At 32.3% G+C, this 18,635-nt stretch overlaps 2 protein-coding genes across 3 annotated transcripts; one reads left to right on the top strand and one right to left on the bottom strand.

Moving 5' to 3' along the window:
* Positions 1–1,399: 1,399 nt before the first annotated feature.
* LOC148621583 (RNA-binding protein 8A-like) lies at positions 1,400–8,879 on the bottom strand. Of its 2 annotated transcripts, none has more exons than XM_088576115.1 (6): positions 8,746–8,879; positions 6,467–6,526; positions 4,795–4,887; positions 4,199–4,335; positions 2,725–2,855; positions 1,400–1,832 (listed from the first exon to the last, which is right to left on the bottom strand). In XM_088576115.1, the coding sequence occupies exons 1-6, from the start codon at positions 8,810–8,812 to the stop codon at positions 1,802–1,804; spliced, it is 519 nt and encodes a 172-aa protein (XP_088432241.1). In that variant the 5' UTR covers positions 8,813–8,879; the 3' UTR covers positions 1,400–1,801. The 2 variants fall into 2 exon arrangements, with proteins under 2 accessions (XP_088432241.1, XP_088432242.1); XM_088576116.1 differs by having other exon boundaries at positions 1,657–1,832; positions 6,467–6,523; positions 8,746–8,849.
* An 89-nt stretch (positions 8,880–8,968) lies between these two features.
* Positions 8,969–18,057, top strand: LOC148621582 (uncharacterized). Its single transcript, XM_088576110.1, has 7 exons — positions 8,969–9,159; positions 12,040–12,128; positions 12,528–12,600; positions 13,836–13,907; positions 14,963–16,152; positions 17,119–17,162; positions 17,921–18,057. The coding sequence occupies exons 1-7, from the start codon at positions 9,076–9,078 to the stop codon at positions 18,031–18,033; spliced, it is 1,665 nt and encodes a 554-aa protein (XP_088432236.1). The 5' UTR covers positions 8,969–9,075; the 3' UTR covers positions 18,034–18,057.
* Positions 18,058–18,635: the final 578 nt, after the last annotated feature.

Raw genomic sequence — 18,635 nt, 5'->3', positions numbered from 1 at the left:
TTTCTGTTGTAATAAAGAACATACCTCCATGACAACATAATGAGCTAAACAATACACTTCAACAATATGTTTAATGACCATTTGCTTCAATTACTACGGTTTGTTGCTACAGTACGGACAGTTTGCCATGTGAAAATATGATAAAAACATTAATTACTGTTGTTTGGTTATGTTAGTTTTAGTTCCCTACTAGCGACTTTTTCCATAGGGGACTTTAGATCAGTATTACTCACATTTTTTCGTCATGCTTTCAGATATACATTTGATACTTGGTACAGTGCTTAACCACTAATAACAGATTAGGTTCCAATTTTGTTTTGGTCCATTGATTTTTGCTGAGTTATGGCCCTTGGACTTGAAATTTAGTTTAATTGTTTGCAGGTGTACTTATGATATTTGGTTAATTGCTTTACCGTGACAAGTTACAGATCAAATTTTTTTTGGTCTATTGATATTTTGCTGAGTTCTGGATATTGGATTTTTATGTAGAATTTTGCTCCCTGTTCTTTTCAACAGATTTTTGTTTCTATTGGGGATTTTGAACTGCCATACAATAACCTCAGAATGCAGTTCAAAAACAAAATATTTGGTTTTTAATATCAAATTCTATTAATTTCATGCACACACACAAAAAATAAAGAAATGACCTCATAGTATGTATATTACTTTCAGGTTGACAATGAATGGAGGAGATTGTCAACAAAATTTGTCATCTGTCCTCTTTTCACATGACATTCAAGTATTTGATGACCTAGTATCATGTAGAACTATTTTCCACCTTAATGTATTATTCTGCCCAGAAAAAAAATGAACTTTGTTGAATTGACTCAAAATTTGCCCATCATGTCAATCTTCTGCACAGAGGGGTACATTTTTGCATATCATAGCTTTTGTACCTCTGCCACTCTCAATAATAACCACCCCCCCCCCCATCTTTGTGTTAATTTGTTAATTAGTACAGTAAACACTATTGCAGTCTACGGTGGAGTGATATAATTCAATCAGGAAGTGGTTATAGGTCTGTGGAGGAGATTGCCCCATTGTCATTCATCCTGCAATTTTTCAAAATACTGGTTTTAAAAGCTAAGGTTTAAGATCCTTTGAACTGCATTATAACTGATAAAACATTTGGCAGTTTTTTTCTTAACACTGGTTTAAATTTGAAGAAAACTTAGAACCCAATAAAGCTGGTGGAATAGAACAATTATTATAAAAAGTTAATTCAACTAGTACATGTAAAAGTATTGAACACAACTGATGTTAGAATCGGTTCAAATGGTAAAAACTATTTTCATACAATTTTTTTTAAATGCAACACACTGATCTACTGAATGAAACCATGCTGGTGGAGTATACGTAAGTGCTTCCTTCTCACTTCAAAGATTTAAACACAAAGAGATTTTTTTTCACATGGATTTATTTACAGTAAATGTCTTAAAAAGTATGTACACTAAACATTTAAGCATCTGATGAAAATGATTCAAATAACGTGTTCAAAATCTCACAAAAAATGTAAAAAAACATGTTCTGTTTTCTCCATTGCAGTTTTCTGATCAGTCCTTCAAATTCTTATTAACGATACATTATACAATGAAACTGTATGTTCATCTTTCACAATATCAGTTTTAAATTATGTAAACTAAAATCTTTTTTTGAAATAGTTTTCCCCAAAACATAGCAAAACAAAAACATTCTACTTTCATTACAAATTCTTTCTAAAAAAACCATCCCCTTGTCCTCTCAGCAATTTAATGCTGTAACATTTTAAAAATGATAAAAGAGTAAGTCTATTGAATTTCTTTCATCTTCTCCGTCGGTCATCTCTTCTTCCTCTGAAAAACATTAAAATAAATGTGAAGAAAGAACATCTATATGATTTAATTAAGCCAGTGCTGTTTTGCTTAATATATATATATATATATGCACTGCATTTCAAGTCATTAACTCCATTATTGACCCATGCTTTGGGACAATATCAAATATGAAGTTGCACATATTGTCTTGCAAGACTTGCAACATATGCCCCCTCTATATAAAGCCACACAACCAGTTTGAAATAAGTCCATCCATTGGGAGCAGAGATATTTGTGACGAAAATTTTCTCAAACATTCCATATAGAAAAAAATTACCAAGTCCCACCAAACAGGAAGTTTATATCAGACAGCAACCACATTCAGGTACAATATATGCCCCACAAGGATAAAAGCCACACATCAAATTTGAAATCGGTCCATCCACAGAGAGCTGAGATAATTGCATAAAAATTTGGATGGACAAACAAGGTGATTCCAATATACCATCCACTCAACGGTATAACAGTAACAATTTTACTAATGGTTGAAGGAATGAAATGTTGACAGATTTGTTTAGAAATGATCAATATACTAATTACAAGAAAAGAGTTTTTGTAAAGTCTGACACTGATCCGTTTGTAGGAACCAGGGTAGGAAACTCACTCAAATTCCAGCCAGTCCTGAATGCAATTAATATATCTACTATATGGCTATATATATATTTTTGCTAAAATTAGCCAACCCTGCCAAAAAATAGCCAGTCTTTTGCTGGCGGGCAGGCCACTTTTCTTCTCTAGTTCTTACAGGTCAAATCAAGGGGCCATGTCAGAATATTCCTAGCAACAAGATTAACTCAACAAATCACATTAATCTAGTTAATTGTAAGAGTAGTTATGCTAAAACTTATAGTCTACAGTTGGTAAAACTTACTTGGATTTTTTAGGTTCTCTGACAAAACACCAGTCAACATTGATACTTTGCCCATACAAATCTGACCCGTTCAAGGCATCCATTGCTGCCTGAGCTTCTTTAAAGGTTTCATACTCTATTAAGGCATAACCCTAAAAAAATCATTGAAACAAAATGATGAAGGGAATCTTAAAGCAATGCATTCCAGTAAAATAAAAAAGTACTAATCAATGTCATATTGTCAGTTTTGACAAAGATTGCTTATTGGACATGTTTATTACCCACTTTAGAATGGATATGGTGAAACGCAACAAATGCACATGGGAAGTATTTATGTAAATGTAAGAAAATCCTTTGTACCCTGGCCTGCCACCTTAAGTTATAATATGGACAAGGGTTTGTCAGGATGGGGTTAGAATACATTATAGAAGTTGGAAGTTTCAGCAGCAAATACTCATTGATTAATTCTTTTTTATCCCAACAAAACCGCATGGTGAGGGGAATTTTAGAATACCGGTAGGAATATTCAAATTTTGAAGGAAGGGCTCATTAAGGTAAGTACAATAATTCGTGAATTTTGAAAAGCCAGTATTTAAAAATAAAACAGGAAGTATACATTATGATATTGAAAATTCAGAAATGTATACCAGTATTAATTATTATAGTCGGCGTCACATAAATAACATACTGTTAAAATTTGAATAAAAATATTTTCTACGACTTTATTGACACCTACTGTCGTTTAAATTGTCTTAAATGACTTGCTCATTCGTTTAGCCAAACGGCTTCTCCCTAAACACTGAATCGTTAAATTCCGGTCAGATTTTAATTCTAGGTGCCAATATTTACATTGTAAAAAGTCGGCCATGTTTACGGTGATCGGGTTGCTAGGAGATTTTGTTTACGTTTAAATGGTTTGTCCAAAAACCGAAGAACCCAGAATGCACTTCGGCGTTATTTTGGATATCTCGGATTTATTTTACGCGAACAGCGTACAATACCGAGAAGTTGATCAAGCAGACGATTGTCACCGGAGTTCGACGGGAACTTACGAACTTCGTTTGTAAACAAATCGTCCCGTAAAAACCAACATGGCGGACATTAGTATGGGATTTTCCTGTAAGGATTTGTTACGCATGATTTAAGCTTATAAGCGACTTGTTTTTGAGAAGCTGTTTGGCTAAACGAATGAGCAAGTCATTTAAGACAATTTAAACGATGGTTGGTGTCAATAAAGTCGTAGAAAATATTTTTATTCAAATTTTAACAGTATGTTATTTATGTGACGCAGAGTATAAGTATTTTTATTCTGAATAAATGAAGCTTACTTAATACAACAATAATCAATCATGCATAAAAAAAGAACATCTTGCATTATTGACAAGAAATATTTTTTTCAAACTGCAAAAGATCAAATTCAAATTTTCAACTAAAATAACAAAATAGTAATAAAATTTATCACTCACTATGATTTGGATAGTAGTATTCATTTTACCTTTAAGAAACCAGTTCTCCTATCTAAGTTAATGTGAAGATTTTTTATTTCTCCGTAATCTGAGAATTTGTCATGAATATCATCCTCCTGTGCCTCTTCATGAACCCCAGTGACAAAAAGGATCCATCCCTCTACAGCTACAACGAATGAAAAGTATATAAGTGTTTTTCATTACACATATAGATTTAAAGAAAACAACAAGCCTTTTTAAATATGCTTCCTTATACATTTTGTATGTACATTCAGAAATGATTTCAATGATGGTTATGTACAATTTTACAATAATTTTGTTGTGTTTATTAAAAGTACATTTGTAGTTCTTTTATAAGTTTTTTTTGTCTCAATCTAAATTTTTGAACTATCTGATTAGCAATTTCAGCCTTTAAAAATTAAAAAAAAGTAATCTTGAAAAACATTATTTGAAATTATTACCAATATGAGAAAAAACATTTTTTATAAGTTTCTTTTAACTTTTAATTTAGTAGCTTTGTTTTTTCTGCTAATTTGCAAATAAGAAAAAAAATGATCTCATATAAAATATAAGCTCCTTGTTGAAACTGCCCAAACCATCTTCTAGACTGCCATTTATTACTTACATCGCTGTGGTCTAGGTCCACCTTCTGGGGCTGCATCTGAATCATCAACCTCCATCCCTTCATAGTCCTCAACACCACTTCTGGTAGGTCCATCTGCCAATTAATATGGTCACACATATAAATATTTATTGGGCCTACTGCTTTCCAAAAACTGAGGGTTTAAGTACAATCAAACCTCGAAAGCTTGAACTCCGTGGAACCATTGAAATGTGTTCCAGTTATTGGCAGTTTGAGAAATTGAAGTTCATACATGTATTATACCAGTACCCGGATTTTTTTCGTTGCTGGTCGGAGTTTGAGTTTATCATTAGAAATTGCTTACTTCCTACAAAGTTTTGCTTGTTCTTGGATATTTTTCATTTGCTTTTGGAAGGATAGGTTGATTTGTGGACATTAAAAATGCTGTGGTTCCTTGGTCAATAATTTTTCAGAAAATTTTCTTTGATGCTTTCATTATGCCAACTTCGGAACATTCTTGAACTTCAATCAGTACTATTGTAAGACTAAAACTACCTTATTAGTGATGACTTAAATATTACCTGTAATTAACTAAAATGACACTTTGATTATGATAGGGTTTTAGTTTTTCACACCTTTTATTACCCAAGCTGACAAAAAGGCTGATGAGTTTGAATTAGTGAGGGTTATTCTCTAAGATTTATTACCAAATAGACCAACTAGTCAGTTTAAGTGTTCAAGAAATCCAAGGTTCCCTATATTGATTATATAGAAAAAAAGTCAAGAACTTTAAATTGCATTCGAGAAACAGTGGGTGTTTGATCCATCCAAGCGTGAAAGAGTGAAGTTTGACTGTACATGTATATGTAATAAGTAAACATTGCTACTTTTCTTGATAAGACCATAAATGTTTGTTTACAGTTATCTGATCTATACTATTTTTTGCCAGGACCCAAATAATTTGATCTGCAAACTTTAGTAAAAAAATATATAAATTGTAAATTCCTATTGAAGAATGGAAATACATTTCAGCCAAGTCAATCTGGTGTTTGAGTTAATCAAGTGTTTTTACTTTTGTCAGTGTATCAGCAATCATGTCATAAACAAAAAGCATAATACAGGACATGTCGACTAGCATTAAAGCAATAAAACTTAATAAATGTTGTCCTATGGACAATAAGTTTATTACAGCAGTTTCTAATGGATTTATAATAAACACAGCTGTATGAACAGTTCCGCAGGGAAATGGACCTTAAAATTTTATACCAAGACATGTTTTTGTTGAAGTAAAGGTATAATCTGTGCCAAAAAAACAAAAAGATATAAAATGCATACCTACCAACCCTTTTTTGATTAGAATGAAACCGTAAACAGACATGTAGTTTTTATGGCCTAAAGGTTTGGAAATGAATAAATCTACCAGTAGCATCATCAGTGTGCTACATTCAAATAAAAATTAGGAAAACTGAGAAGATGAGAAACAGAATTATTTTGTCTTAGTTTTTTTTTTCACAGGTTATATTACACCAAAGCATAATATTTGTGCCAGTCTAAGCAGTGATACTATACATGTATTCTCCATAGTGGACTAGACCTATTGGTGGATATTTTCAATAAATTGAAACAAATCTTTGTTTCACCTACATATACTTCACTTTAGTAAATCATTTTAATTTGACGTCTTACTGATGGCATCTGCCATCTATTATTTTACCTGCTCCAAAGCCTCTTCCTTTTCTTCTTTTTGCTTTCTCCTTCAACTTCTGCAAACCTTCTGAAACATAAAATATCACATCATAAATGCATTCAAAAACATTTTGCACACATTTCCAGTGTTTCCATTAACGCAAATCTTTGCGTAATTAACGCATAAAAATGTGATCTGACTCCCAAAGAATTGCCTAGAGGGTCACACTGACCCCCCCCCCCCAAACACTATCACTGAACAAATTCCGAATTCTGACAATTCAAAGTGAAAGTAAATTTGTTTGAGTATCAATTATCTAAATATAGAGTAACTCTTGGACTTTTACGTTACACTTAACGGTAAGTAATGGGACTGCGCAATTATGATGCACAGATCGTTTCAAAAACATGGCAACTTTACTGAACTTTGGGTTTATGAAGCCCCCAAAAACAAATCAAAATAATGAAGGTCCAGGGTCCGACGAAAACAATGAAGGTGTTAAAAGGAAAATGGTAGATGATGCTACCGACAATTTCATCTCCTCTTGTAAAGGTTTGTTTGTTGGGGTTTAACGTCCGAGCAGCAATATTTCAGCTATATTCAGACAATGAACATGAAATGGATGATAAAATGAACATGAAATGAAAAAAAGGATGGGTCACAAGGATAATAGGGTCGACAAATTTTGATTGCCACTGGAAAAAGGGGGATGGATAAGGTAGGGCAATTTAGCCACCTGTTGCGGAGCGCAAAGGTTCCTACTCCTATCGAATACCACAGCAGGGTTCTTTAACGTGCGAGGAACGTGGCATCTTTCCCAACACGGTGCACCACTATGGTTTGCGGTCAGGTTTTCCGTATTATAGCCTGACAACCCCAGCATGTAACACACCAGGGGTACCCCATTCCACCACCTGGGGCACACATCCCAGTTGCTCTGTGGGCAGAGTGCCTAGCCCCCGGCTAGACTACTGAGCACTATTTAGTCGCCTTATACGACAAGCTTAGCGCTGCTGCAGGCCTATTCTTTTAACACCCGGACCTGCACGGGGTTCTTGTAAAAGGAGAAAGAACAATTACAGTTAGAGTTTTCTTACAGACTTATTTAATTATTGTGTATCTGTTATTAAACAGTTTTATCATGTTAATATTCTTACATTCTATGTTTGAGTTTTGTTTCAGGTAAAATAAAGACATATTACTGTAATTTATTTTTATTTATTCAATCATTTGAAAATGGTATACAATTTTATGATACAATACAAAACAAATATAATTACAAACTGAAATCAAGATATCATGTGTTACACTATATTTTAATTTATTGACTTGGTTCAGGTTCTAAAGGTTTGAAAATGTGACCCTTCAAAATATCATCCGACTCTCAAAATACACACCAAAGGGTCATGATGACCCTCAATTCAGAAAAAGTCCTAAACCACTGCATTTTTTTCTAAGTATTGGTTAAAGAGTAGTCCTTTCATACAAATACATCTTGCTGTCAGAAGGTGGTAAATGTCATGAATCATAATGATCCAGTTTTTAGAGGGAATTAATCAAATGCTTTACTTGCACTTAAAGCTAATGCATTTTTCATGTTAGTGTTCAACAAAAAAATGATGGTTTAGCAGCAATTCATAAACAAATAGCAATAAAATGTGCTAGATAGGAATAAGGTAACCTTAAACAGACATAATTTTACTTGGCCTTAAGGAAGACATTTGATAAAAAGTTATAACTAATTAGCATATGTAGACAGTTTGTAAAAAAAAGGAAGGGACCAAATACCGACAACTGGCTAAACAGACTTATTTACACTTGTGGACCCATTGACAAAAATAATATATTTTCCTGTTGTTCTTGTACTGAATGTGCCTTCAACTTACAGATAGATGATGTCACAATTGAAAATTACATTGTTTCATTTGATGTCACAAGGTTTTTCAAATCTGGGGTCATTTGGAGCAAAATGATAAGTGTAAATTCATGTATTGAGAATATAGACTATAGTTCTGCAAATATGCAGTTTTGCCTTTGGCTTTGTTGAACACTAATAAGAATTTTTAATAAGTTTCCGAACTTAATAAATAAGTATACAAAATGTTCAAGCGATGACATGAGTGCCTAAACTTTTATGCTAAACATATAATTACGGGATACTACATGCAATAACTTAAAATGTTAAATGGCAAATCTCAGATTGATATTTTCTTCATGTAAAAACTAACAGCAAACCACCAAAAGGTTGAAATTCGGGAAAATGTCATTTTCACCTTCCATTTAACCCTTTCCTAATTGTAACTTACGGTCTCCTTCTTCGTCAACTTCGAATTCATCACCGGTTCCTTCTTGTAAATCTAAGACGTCCGCCATATTTCTTGCACGCTTTGTTATTTCTAGACTTCATGTTATATCCTAAGAAAACATCCGAGAACTTCGAAAAAATGCAAAAACAAGGGAAGCAACTTTCGATTTTCAGCATGCAAAATCATTGTTGCGTTTTGAAAGTAAGGCTTCAGCAATTCCAATTTCAAAAGAGTGTTTGACATTGACTATTTCATTCTCACCAATGTCCACATGAAAAATTAGAGAAAAAAAAAATTAAAAGCAGCGTTTTGGTTATCTCTAACTTCAAAATGGATCCAGGACACAAGACTGGCCGGAGGAAATTAGATCTAGCAAAGCCAGCAAGTTTGGATATTGTATCTCTGAACAACAAGGTTAAACCTTTTTTTCAATCAGACTACAGTGCACTGTACACTCTTAATGCCATGTGGATGTTGTACATATATTTTTTTGGTATAATTACAAAGTTCGCGAAATGCTGGTTAGATTGTCCAGTCAGTCCCACTCATTAACATTTTCGTTAATTTACTGTTAGTGAATTAAATTTTTTAATGACTTTATGGGATGCGAAGTTGCTTTTCATTTTGTTGTAATGACTTGGTTGTGGAGTTTTTTTCTCAATCTGTTTTCAGAAATGTTTTTTAATGCAGTTTTATTTATTTCCCACTTTGCATGTGATTAGTTAAGTTATTTTACTTTAGTTTGTATCAATATAATTATCTGAATATCAATAATTTTATTTTATCATAATCATTTTTCAACAGCATTTTTTTAATTGGTGAAAAGTTTTCTGCTTCAGTCTGCTCAAAGTCAAACTCATCACCACTGTACATTTCGTCATTTGCTGCTAAATCGTAGCTCTTGATCTTTTTCTGTTCTTGTGATCTAACGTTAAAATCAGAAAAAAAATAGTTCAAGCTACATTTCGCAGCTTATAGGCATTGTATTATTAGTCTGAACACATGACAGTTGCTTGGTCATATGCCAGGAACGGCACTGGTAAAGTGTTGAATAGGCCACATTAGCACGATGTCAACAATCTGGTACCCTATGTTAATCCGGAAATGGAATTACACAAATCAGTCATCGTCTAATAACCAAGCTAATAATCAAACCAACAAAGCATTGTGTAGGCCATTTTATACAGGCGGTCCTTGGACCGTAGCTCGTGATAAAAACATCGGACAACCCCATTTTTTAATGGTCAGGTCTGGCAGGACCGACGAATTTCGCATACTCTGTAATTAAAATGTTGATTAATAATGATAAAATTATAGATATATATATAAGCTTCTTACTGACTTAATACATAAGCTATATTGAGTACATTTCAATTTTTTTATGATTTTAAAAGTATAACATTATTAAGCAGAAATCGGACCATCCCGTAGCATTAAGCTTGCCATTAAAGGTGACTAAACAGTGCTCAGAACCCTGTATATTTTTGTAAATATTGACTGCAAAATAGCCAAATAACATTAAATATGCTATTTTGCTGGATCAGGCAAAATAGCTAAATTACATGAAATAAGCTATTTTACCGGATCCGTCAAAAATGCCATGGCCTATTTTATTTATATCATTTTCGGTAACTCTAGATATTTCATGCATTGATTCTTTATTGAGTTTACACATTACTCACATGTGTAATGTGTCATCAATGAATTCATGAGCCAGAGATATAGTGGGTTTACTGTGGTAGTAAAAGTATTAAGCTTTTGATGAAAATCAAAACAACAGTTGATAGACATGTTTTGTTTGTATACACGTAACCTAGATATTCTTCTATTCAACTTCGAAAAAATTATTGTGATTGTAAATGCTTACCAACTTAAGGAATGGATGAATGACAAGGGTCATCGGCCGCCATTATTGTTTTTGTTTAACTTGGTTCCGTGCCGAGGTGGAATTCTACCAGTCAAATGGGCAAGAAATACAAAAAAATATAAAAAAAAAATATGCAAGCCCTGTGAAATGTTAGTTAACCCAGGCTGTCTAAAGCAGCTCAAACCTTAGGGGTTTACCCTCCCCCCACCAAAAAAAAAAAAAAAAAGGAAAAAGAAAAAAGATTTAGGTGCAATATCCTGTATTCTGAGTGACTTAAATGCAATATAAATCATGGAGAAGAGAGAACTCGTCCTTTGCTAAGATGCAAGACTAACTGATTTCTCTTCATTATCAGCATCCAAATTTTCTAATTAATGTAAATAATGACATGAAAATTTTTTATTTAACATGCACATAGAATGAAGCCCTAATATAATTCTCCCAGGTACATGACTAAGCAGTAAGTGAAATCGTACACTGATATGTTTTGTCTTTCTAAATAATCTGTTGTGTCTCAAAAGTGGACTGATTTGTCTTGATCTGATACCAGTATGTCATGTATTTGCAGGTAATTATTCTCTGAAATCAGTATACAGATGAGATATAACCAATTAATATTGACTTAAACAGGGTTCTATCTGCCTGTCTTGTTCCTTGACTTACATTTTGTACTTTCTGAAAAAAAAATGCATTAAAAAAAATTGTAGATATAATCTTTGGTAGAAACTTTTGTTTTCAGGAAATAGCTTGTCCGTCAGGCTGTTGTTCTCTTGATTACAACTAGCCCATCACAGTTTTCACTAGTCTTGGACTAGCAGGCTAGCGTAAGTGTCAAACCCTGCCTTAGAATCTGTTCACCCAATACATATTATTTTAAAAGTTAATCAAAGTGTATTTTGTTTTACTTGGTATTTTGATATTATGATGTTAAGATATGCTCAGGGGACTGATGGCTTCTTGTAGGCCATTTTCAAATGGTTGATTAATTCTAATTCAGTTATTATATTGGATGTGGGTGTATGTATAAAACCCATTTGTCAAAAGCATGATCACATACATACAGTCATATATTGTTATTGGTATTTAGATTTACTGAAGAAATCTGATTATTGATCTCTTTGACCTGGTCTAGGAAATTCATTTTAGATGAGGACTGCCAATTTTTTATAGTAGAACTAATTTATCACAGTATGTATGTTTAACATGCATACAAGTAATCAATGCTTGCCTATTGTATGTACATGTAGTATGTTATTTTTTAAACATTTTTATGAATATGACAACCAAAAATTTTTTAAAAGATGCATACATGTACATGTACACCACACAGTACATGTATGTCTTTCGTGTTGCTGTTAATAGCAAAATTTTATTGTATTTGGTGGTACAAAATGTATAAATAAATCTTGAGTTACCTGTATTTATAGGTTATTGTAATGAAAGCCACAGTAAGGAAAGCTAAAGCTCAGATTATACAGAAATTAATCAGAAAAATGAAGAAATACAGACAAAAGAGGTAATTATGCTCATCACCACAATATTACAAACAGACCCACATGAATAAGAAGTTTAAAGAAAACTATGAAAAAAAATAATAACAAAATCTTAAAAAAGTCCAGGAGGAAGTAAAGAAATATTGCAACATCATTAGGGTGATTTGGGAATGTTTGAGCAAAAATTTTTGATAATTTGTTTAAGGTTTGATTCATATATGTATCTTATTTTTTTGGGAGAAAGGGTAGGTTCAAGACTTACATGTAAGTAAATTATTTGGTATTGTCTTTAAATGGTATTACCAGTAGTCAATGTATTTAAGGCAGTGCTTGAACTTTAACAAAGTTCTTTTTAAGAACTATCCTACTTTGTTGTTATTTTTTATTTAATGTGATAAATTAGCAATTTGGTTATTTTAAAGGGGCACAGAAGAACAGGTGGCAAAAAATCAAAGAAAAGCAGAGAGATTTGTGGAGGACATGCAAGCAATTAAGGTAATAGATAATCCAAGGGAATGAAAATAAATAAAGGCGACCAGGGTTACATAACGAGGAACAGGTTACTCAAAACGGGGATAAATCTAAAACAAGAAAATAGACAAAACTTCATATGTAAGGATAATGAACTGAAAGAAGAAGCACAAAACCTAAAGAATTAAAAACTGAGAGTATGCACTGGTAGGGTAAGTGTCCTCTGTTTTTCTAGAAATAACCACCAAGCTGCTCATCTGTCAAATTTAGGTGAAAGTGAATGAAAGGTACTATGCCATAATGAAGAAATCTGTTCTCATGGTTGAAATGACCATAACAAACTGATCATTGACATGGCATTGATAGTAAAACTTCTGAAATGATGACTTAAGTCTTGTGGCAGTATAACCTTGTTTCTTTTAGGCTAACTTATGAATAAGTATTTTAGAATAGAAAAAAAAACTGTGTTGCTTTGTTAGAAAGTTTTAAGTGCGGTATAAAAATTTGGTATGCAGGGACTGAAGGAATGCTCTACAGACAAATGAAAAATTTACAATTTTAAATGGGAAGTCATCACATTTGTCTTTTGATTTAATTATGAATGGTCCTCTTTTGTTGATCTTTAAAAGTAGGTCAAGATATGAGGCAGACAATTTATTGTCTGTAATAGATGTGATGTAAAATAAAAACAAAAAAAATTTAGGATTATTCAATGATAAAACTTCATCTATGTAGTGAAAATTAAGGTTTACAGATCTGACCAAGTGCTGTTATTTCTTTTGAATCTGTTATGCTATGAAGTCTGCCTCATAAGAGTGAAGAAACAGATTGACAAGCAGAGGGACAATTAGTTCTCATTCGTATACCGACTTTCTGTAAGAAAAACATGTTCCCCATGCCAGACAAATATATTGTAAATAAAAAATTCAGTTATTTGAAAATTTTGGAAGATGATTTAGATTAATTTGTAACAAAATGAGAACAATTACTGGTAATAACTATAATAAATTATGGCTTTGTGTAGATTACATTTTAGTCCTTTAAAAATGTTATTGTGTATGTTAAATGTTTTGGTCTAAGTATGTTATTTAGTTTTGGAATGGACTAAGACATTTTGTAAAAATGATGTGATTGAATAAGACTAAAATGCTATGATCTAGACACATACACACACAAAATATAACAGGTATGATTTTAAAATAGGTAATACTAGAATGAATATATAACAGAGGTTTAAAATACTTACCTTTTTTTTTCAGAAACTAAAACCTATCAAAGTTGCCAAGTATGCTTTGGCAAACACAACAACATTTGCTGAGATCTGTAAAAAGGTACTAGAAAGTAGTATTAAATTCTTACATACACCTCTTTATAGGGACTAGAAAGTAGCATTAAATTCTTACATACACCTCTATATAGGTGTTTTCACTTTGATTTTCAGTGCTAACTTGCGGTTAGGAAGAAAATTTTTGGAAGGAGCCTTTTCAGGATTTTTTCTGACATAGTCCATATAGTTTCACTTTCCCCTTTTGACCTTGAAGATACTCTTCCATGGAAATGCAAGTCATCTGAAAGCAAATCTATTTCCTGATAGGCCAAATATTGACAACTTAGTGGTATTTAAAAAAAACTGTATCGAAAATTGAAATTGCATGCCTTGTTTTATTTCCTGAGTGAAATGTAGAAAATTATCAGTAAAAAAGAACAACTTTTACTGCATCGGCTATCTTTTTTTAAAAAAAAAATAGTACTTGTTATTTACAATTTGAAGGGACCATTAGTTGAGAAATGGTATAATTTTCTTTTCGATGAAGGGGTCATTTCCAGTCAGTATGGGCAATTATCAAATGCAAGACTGTATACATAGAAATTCTTGATGGTACTTTATTAGCACAAATTTAAGCAAAAAATACAAATTACAGCATGTTAATGTCAGATGAAAATTGAAAGCTTATGGCCAATCCTTTTTCCTCAGTTCATATGATGGTTTATGGATACAAGATGTTTTAGTCTTTATACCATATTGTACTGTTTGTTTCTATAATTATATACTGCCTTGTTATAGAAGTTTTTAAATTCATTTGTAAATAGGTTGACATCATTTATAATGACCATGATTAGTACAGTTTGGTATTTTTTACCTTTTCATGTCACAAAATAATTAATCCATTTATTTGTATGTTTTTCCAACTGATTTACTCTGTATTACTTATAGTTTGAACATTTTTTTCATAACATTTATGATGTAATGCCATTGATATTATTATTGTGTACCTTGTTTTTAATTTGCTTTTAAAAAGGTTCAATTTTCAGATCATTGGAACTGAAGGACATTCTTTTTATATTATACCTATGTTAAATTTTACTTTATATTCTACAATTTTAGGCAGGGGCCCCACCCGAAACCAGAGCTTTAGCAAGATTAGCTGAGCATAGACTGATGGTGAAAGATGTCCAAGATTTTAGAGATAAGCATGAAGACTGGAGGTCTTTGGCTGATTTTTTCCTTACCCATGTTTCTAGACGGTATAAGAAAAACAAACATTTAGATTCAAAAACAAAAATGTCTGTCAATGTCCGGGCTGGTAATGAAATGATGAAAACATACTTAACAAATAAATTAGGAAAAGATACAGAGAATATAAAAGAAGATAAGGCAGATAGCAGTCTTGATAAAACTGTGAAGAAAAAGTCCAAAAAGGTGTGCAAAACAGAAATATCCTCAGACAATGAAGATGTTAAACCTGAAGGTGATTCAGAATGTGATTCCAAACATTCTAGTGATTCTGATGAATCTATTTGCAATGAAAAAGGAAGTGAAAGACTTAGTGATGGTGATGATGGTGATGTCGAGGAGGAGCAAGAATTAAGTAAGGAGGAAAACAATAGTGACAATTCTGACAATAGTGATATGTCTGATGGAGAGGATTTAAAAGTACGAGGAGAAACAGTGGTTAAAAAGTTGGACATGAATGATTTAATAACTAGCAATGAAGGTGACATTCCTGGATTTCTTATCTCACAACCTGAAGAGGATAATGTTTCCAAACCTAACAAATTAAAAGATTCATTCTTCATGGGTAGTGATGGAGAAAGTTTTAATGATGAAGTTGATGATGACAATAGTGATTCAGATGAAAGTGAAATTGATATGGATGATAAAAGAACTTCTGGTAAGAATTCCATCAGGACGACTTTTGTTGGTGCTCTCAATTCTGAGAAAAATAGAAACAGAAAATTTGATAATTTTAGAGGTCGTGGAAGAGGCAGGGGGGATAGATTTAATAGAAACAACAGCCAAAGACAATATGAAAATTACAATGGTGACAGAAGTAGGGGACGAGGGCAATATGGTAGCTATGGATACAGAGGAAGAGGCAGAGGCCAATTTGGTAGAAATGAAGACCAAGGTAGTGGTAGGGGTAGGAGTAATTTCAGGAGGAATGATGAGAGACAGCAGAGGTTTGAGAAAAGAGGCAGAGGTGGCTATCCAGGAGGAAATTCTAGGAACCCTAGAGAATATCAGAGATCTGGATCAAGAGGAAGAGGAAACCAGTTTCAATCTAAAAATACTGAGTAAGTTTTTATTGGAAGGAAAATTAACATGTTAAGGACCTACTTCTTAAAAAGACCTAAAAGTCTTCAAAATTTTATATACATGTATTCTTCATATTACTTCTTTAAGCATTTCACAATAATCATACCAATGGTATTGACTATACTATTTATACTTGACCATTATTGCATTGGATCATGATTCAAAATTAAAGCCCTCTAGTACCACACTAAATAGCAAATTTATGAAACTATGTACATGGTGTTAAGGTAGATCAAATTTATTACACATACCATTCTTTTCTATCATCTTGCAAAATCCTTACAGAAGTACAAAACCTACATGTGTAATGCCCTGATTGAATACCTTTACATACATGTATTTTCCACTTGCAGGCTGACTTACCTACAATGTAGCATGCAGGTTTATTTCTAAATTTACCTCTTTATGATATAGTCTTTATGTAACTTTATAAATGATCTCTCCTGGCCTGAATCTATTTTAATAGACTTCTGTCTAAAAAGACCTTAATTATATAATCAGTATCTTCATGTATAAAGCCACCTAGAAATATTTTTTTCAGCTTTAAAGCATTCCACCATCTACATTGTATTCAACCATCTACATTGTATTCCACCATCTACATTGTATTCACAATCAATTGTAGATCTATGAGATAAAAAAAATACAGTGTTTTCCTCATCATTGTCTTTCCTTGTAATGAACAATGAGGAAAACACCCATATCACTTTTTTATGGGGACATTGAAAGTTTGAAAAATGCCACCCTTAATTTATTTGCACCAAAAAGAACCTCAGAACATATGGACAAAATATAAATTGAATAGCCTCATAAATGAATTCAATTACACAAGTATAATAGAAAGATTTTAATACATGTATAAGTATTTAATGTATATGATTTTCATCAAATAATCGAATTTGATATGGTTTTATTGAAATGTTATTTTTTCGATTTTTTAACAGATTTACCAGCAGAATGCAGAGTAATAAACCCGTACAGTTAAAAGGTGATTATAAAACTGTTTTGAAAGTTTATTTTTGAATTTATTTATGACATTTTCATACATTTTCTCAGTTTCAGATGAATTTGACATACCAGTCTTTAAAAATAGTCACATTTTCAATAAAAATTGAAATGACATAGATTCAAGTTAAAGCCCTCCAATGGCCAAAGGAAGCAGAAACAAAATATTTGTTTTACATCATACTAAATAGTTAAATAGTTAATTACTTCTTATTTAACTTGGACCACTTTAAAAAAAAAAAACACTTCATTTCCAAGAAGACAAAGTGTTGTCTACCATTAGATGTAGTACTTTCTATTAAAAGTCCTTACCAAAAAAAACAAAAAAAAAACACAAGTTCTGCTAACATGTATCAACATACCCCATACCTGTTAACATTTGGCACAGTTAATTCTCTCTCCCCCCACCAACCCTCCCCATTGTCACACTTTTGTGTGGGAGATTTATATGTAAAAGCCAATTTTTTATGTAAAAAATTAATTAAGTATTTTTTACATTTCACAGTAAATATGGTAATTTTACATTTTTCTGTTGGATATTCTAAATTTTTCATCTCCCCCACCTAGATTGGGAGGGTTAACAGGTATACTAATTACATCCATGTTTACGAGTAGAAAACAGAAAACAAGTGAAAATGAAAAAGATGGAATTTTAATCCAATAGTTTATTCAATTCAGCTCATAATGCACTAACACCAAGTATAAGGTAAAATGTAAAATTACAACTGTGTTTATTTTTAGGTGACCAATCAGAAGAGAAGATTCATCCTTCATGGGAAGCCAGTAAAAAGAGGAAAGAACATTCAAACATTCAAGCCTTTAAGGGGAAAAAGATCAAATTTGATGATGATTAAAATTTGTTGATTTATTTTGAACAATACTTTGTTATTCTTCAATCTTGGTGTGTCCAGTGCTGTTTTACCTATAACACCAATATCTATTAGATATAATACATGTATTTTTAGCCAACCAAGACTTGATGTCCGTGGTCTGTTGTAATCCATTATCTTAAAAATCTCTTCTGAATTCTCAGTTGGTTGTGACCAAATTTTGTCATCTGCATTTTTATAACTGTGTTGATTATGCTTATGGATCCTAATACAAATAATTCAAGCCCTCGCTGTCTCTGAGTCTCTCCGACTTTCGAATGATTGATAGTGAGTGGAATGTACTGACTGAATTATTCGGGTTAATTGATCCTTAAAAAAAAGGCCAAAATTGTGATTTTACACATACCGTAGATTTCAGGAGAAAAGTTGCAAAGTTCAATATGCACTGTATCTCAAAATCAATAAGAGATTCATCATACTAGATAATGAATTGACTTTGTTCTTTTGGTTTCAGAGCTCCACATAAGTCTCCAGGGAGTCGAAGTTGTGGGATGACTCCTTAATTCAAGTTATTGCCCTTGAAATGCATTTATGTGCAATTTGTTTTAGCTTATATTCTAACAACC

This window comes from Perna viridis, chromosome 3 (genome assembly GCF_037379345.1).
Source record: "Perna viridis isolate PV_CMFRI_1.1 ecotype Kerala chromosome 3, ASM3737934v1, whole genome shotgun sequence".
Taxonomy (NCBI): Eukaryota; Metazoa; Mollusca; class Bivalvia; order Mytilida; family Mytilidae; genus Perna; species Perna viridis.
Note: the sequence above shows the minus strand (reverse complement) of the source record. Positions and strands in the feature narration are given on the sequence as shown.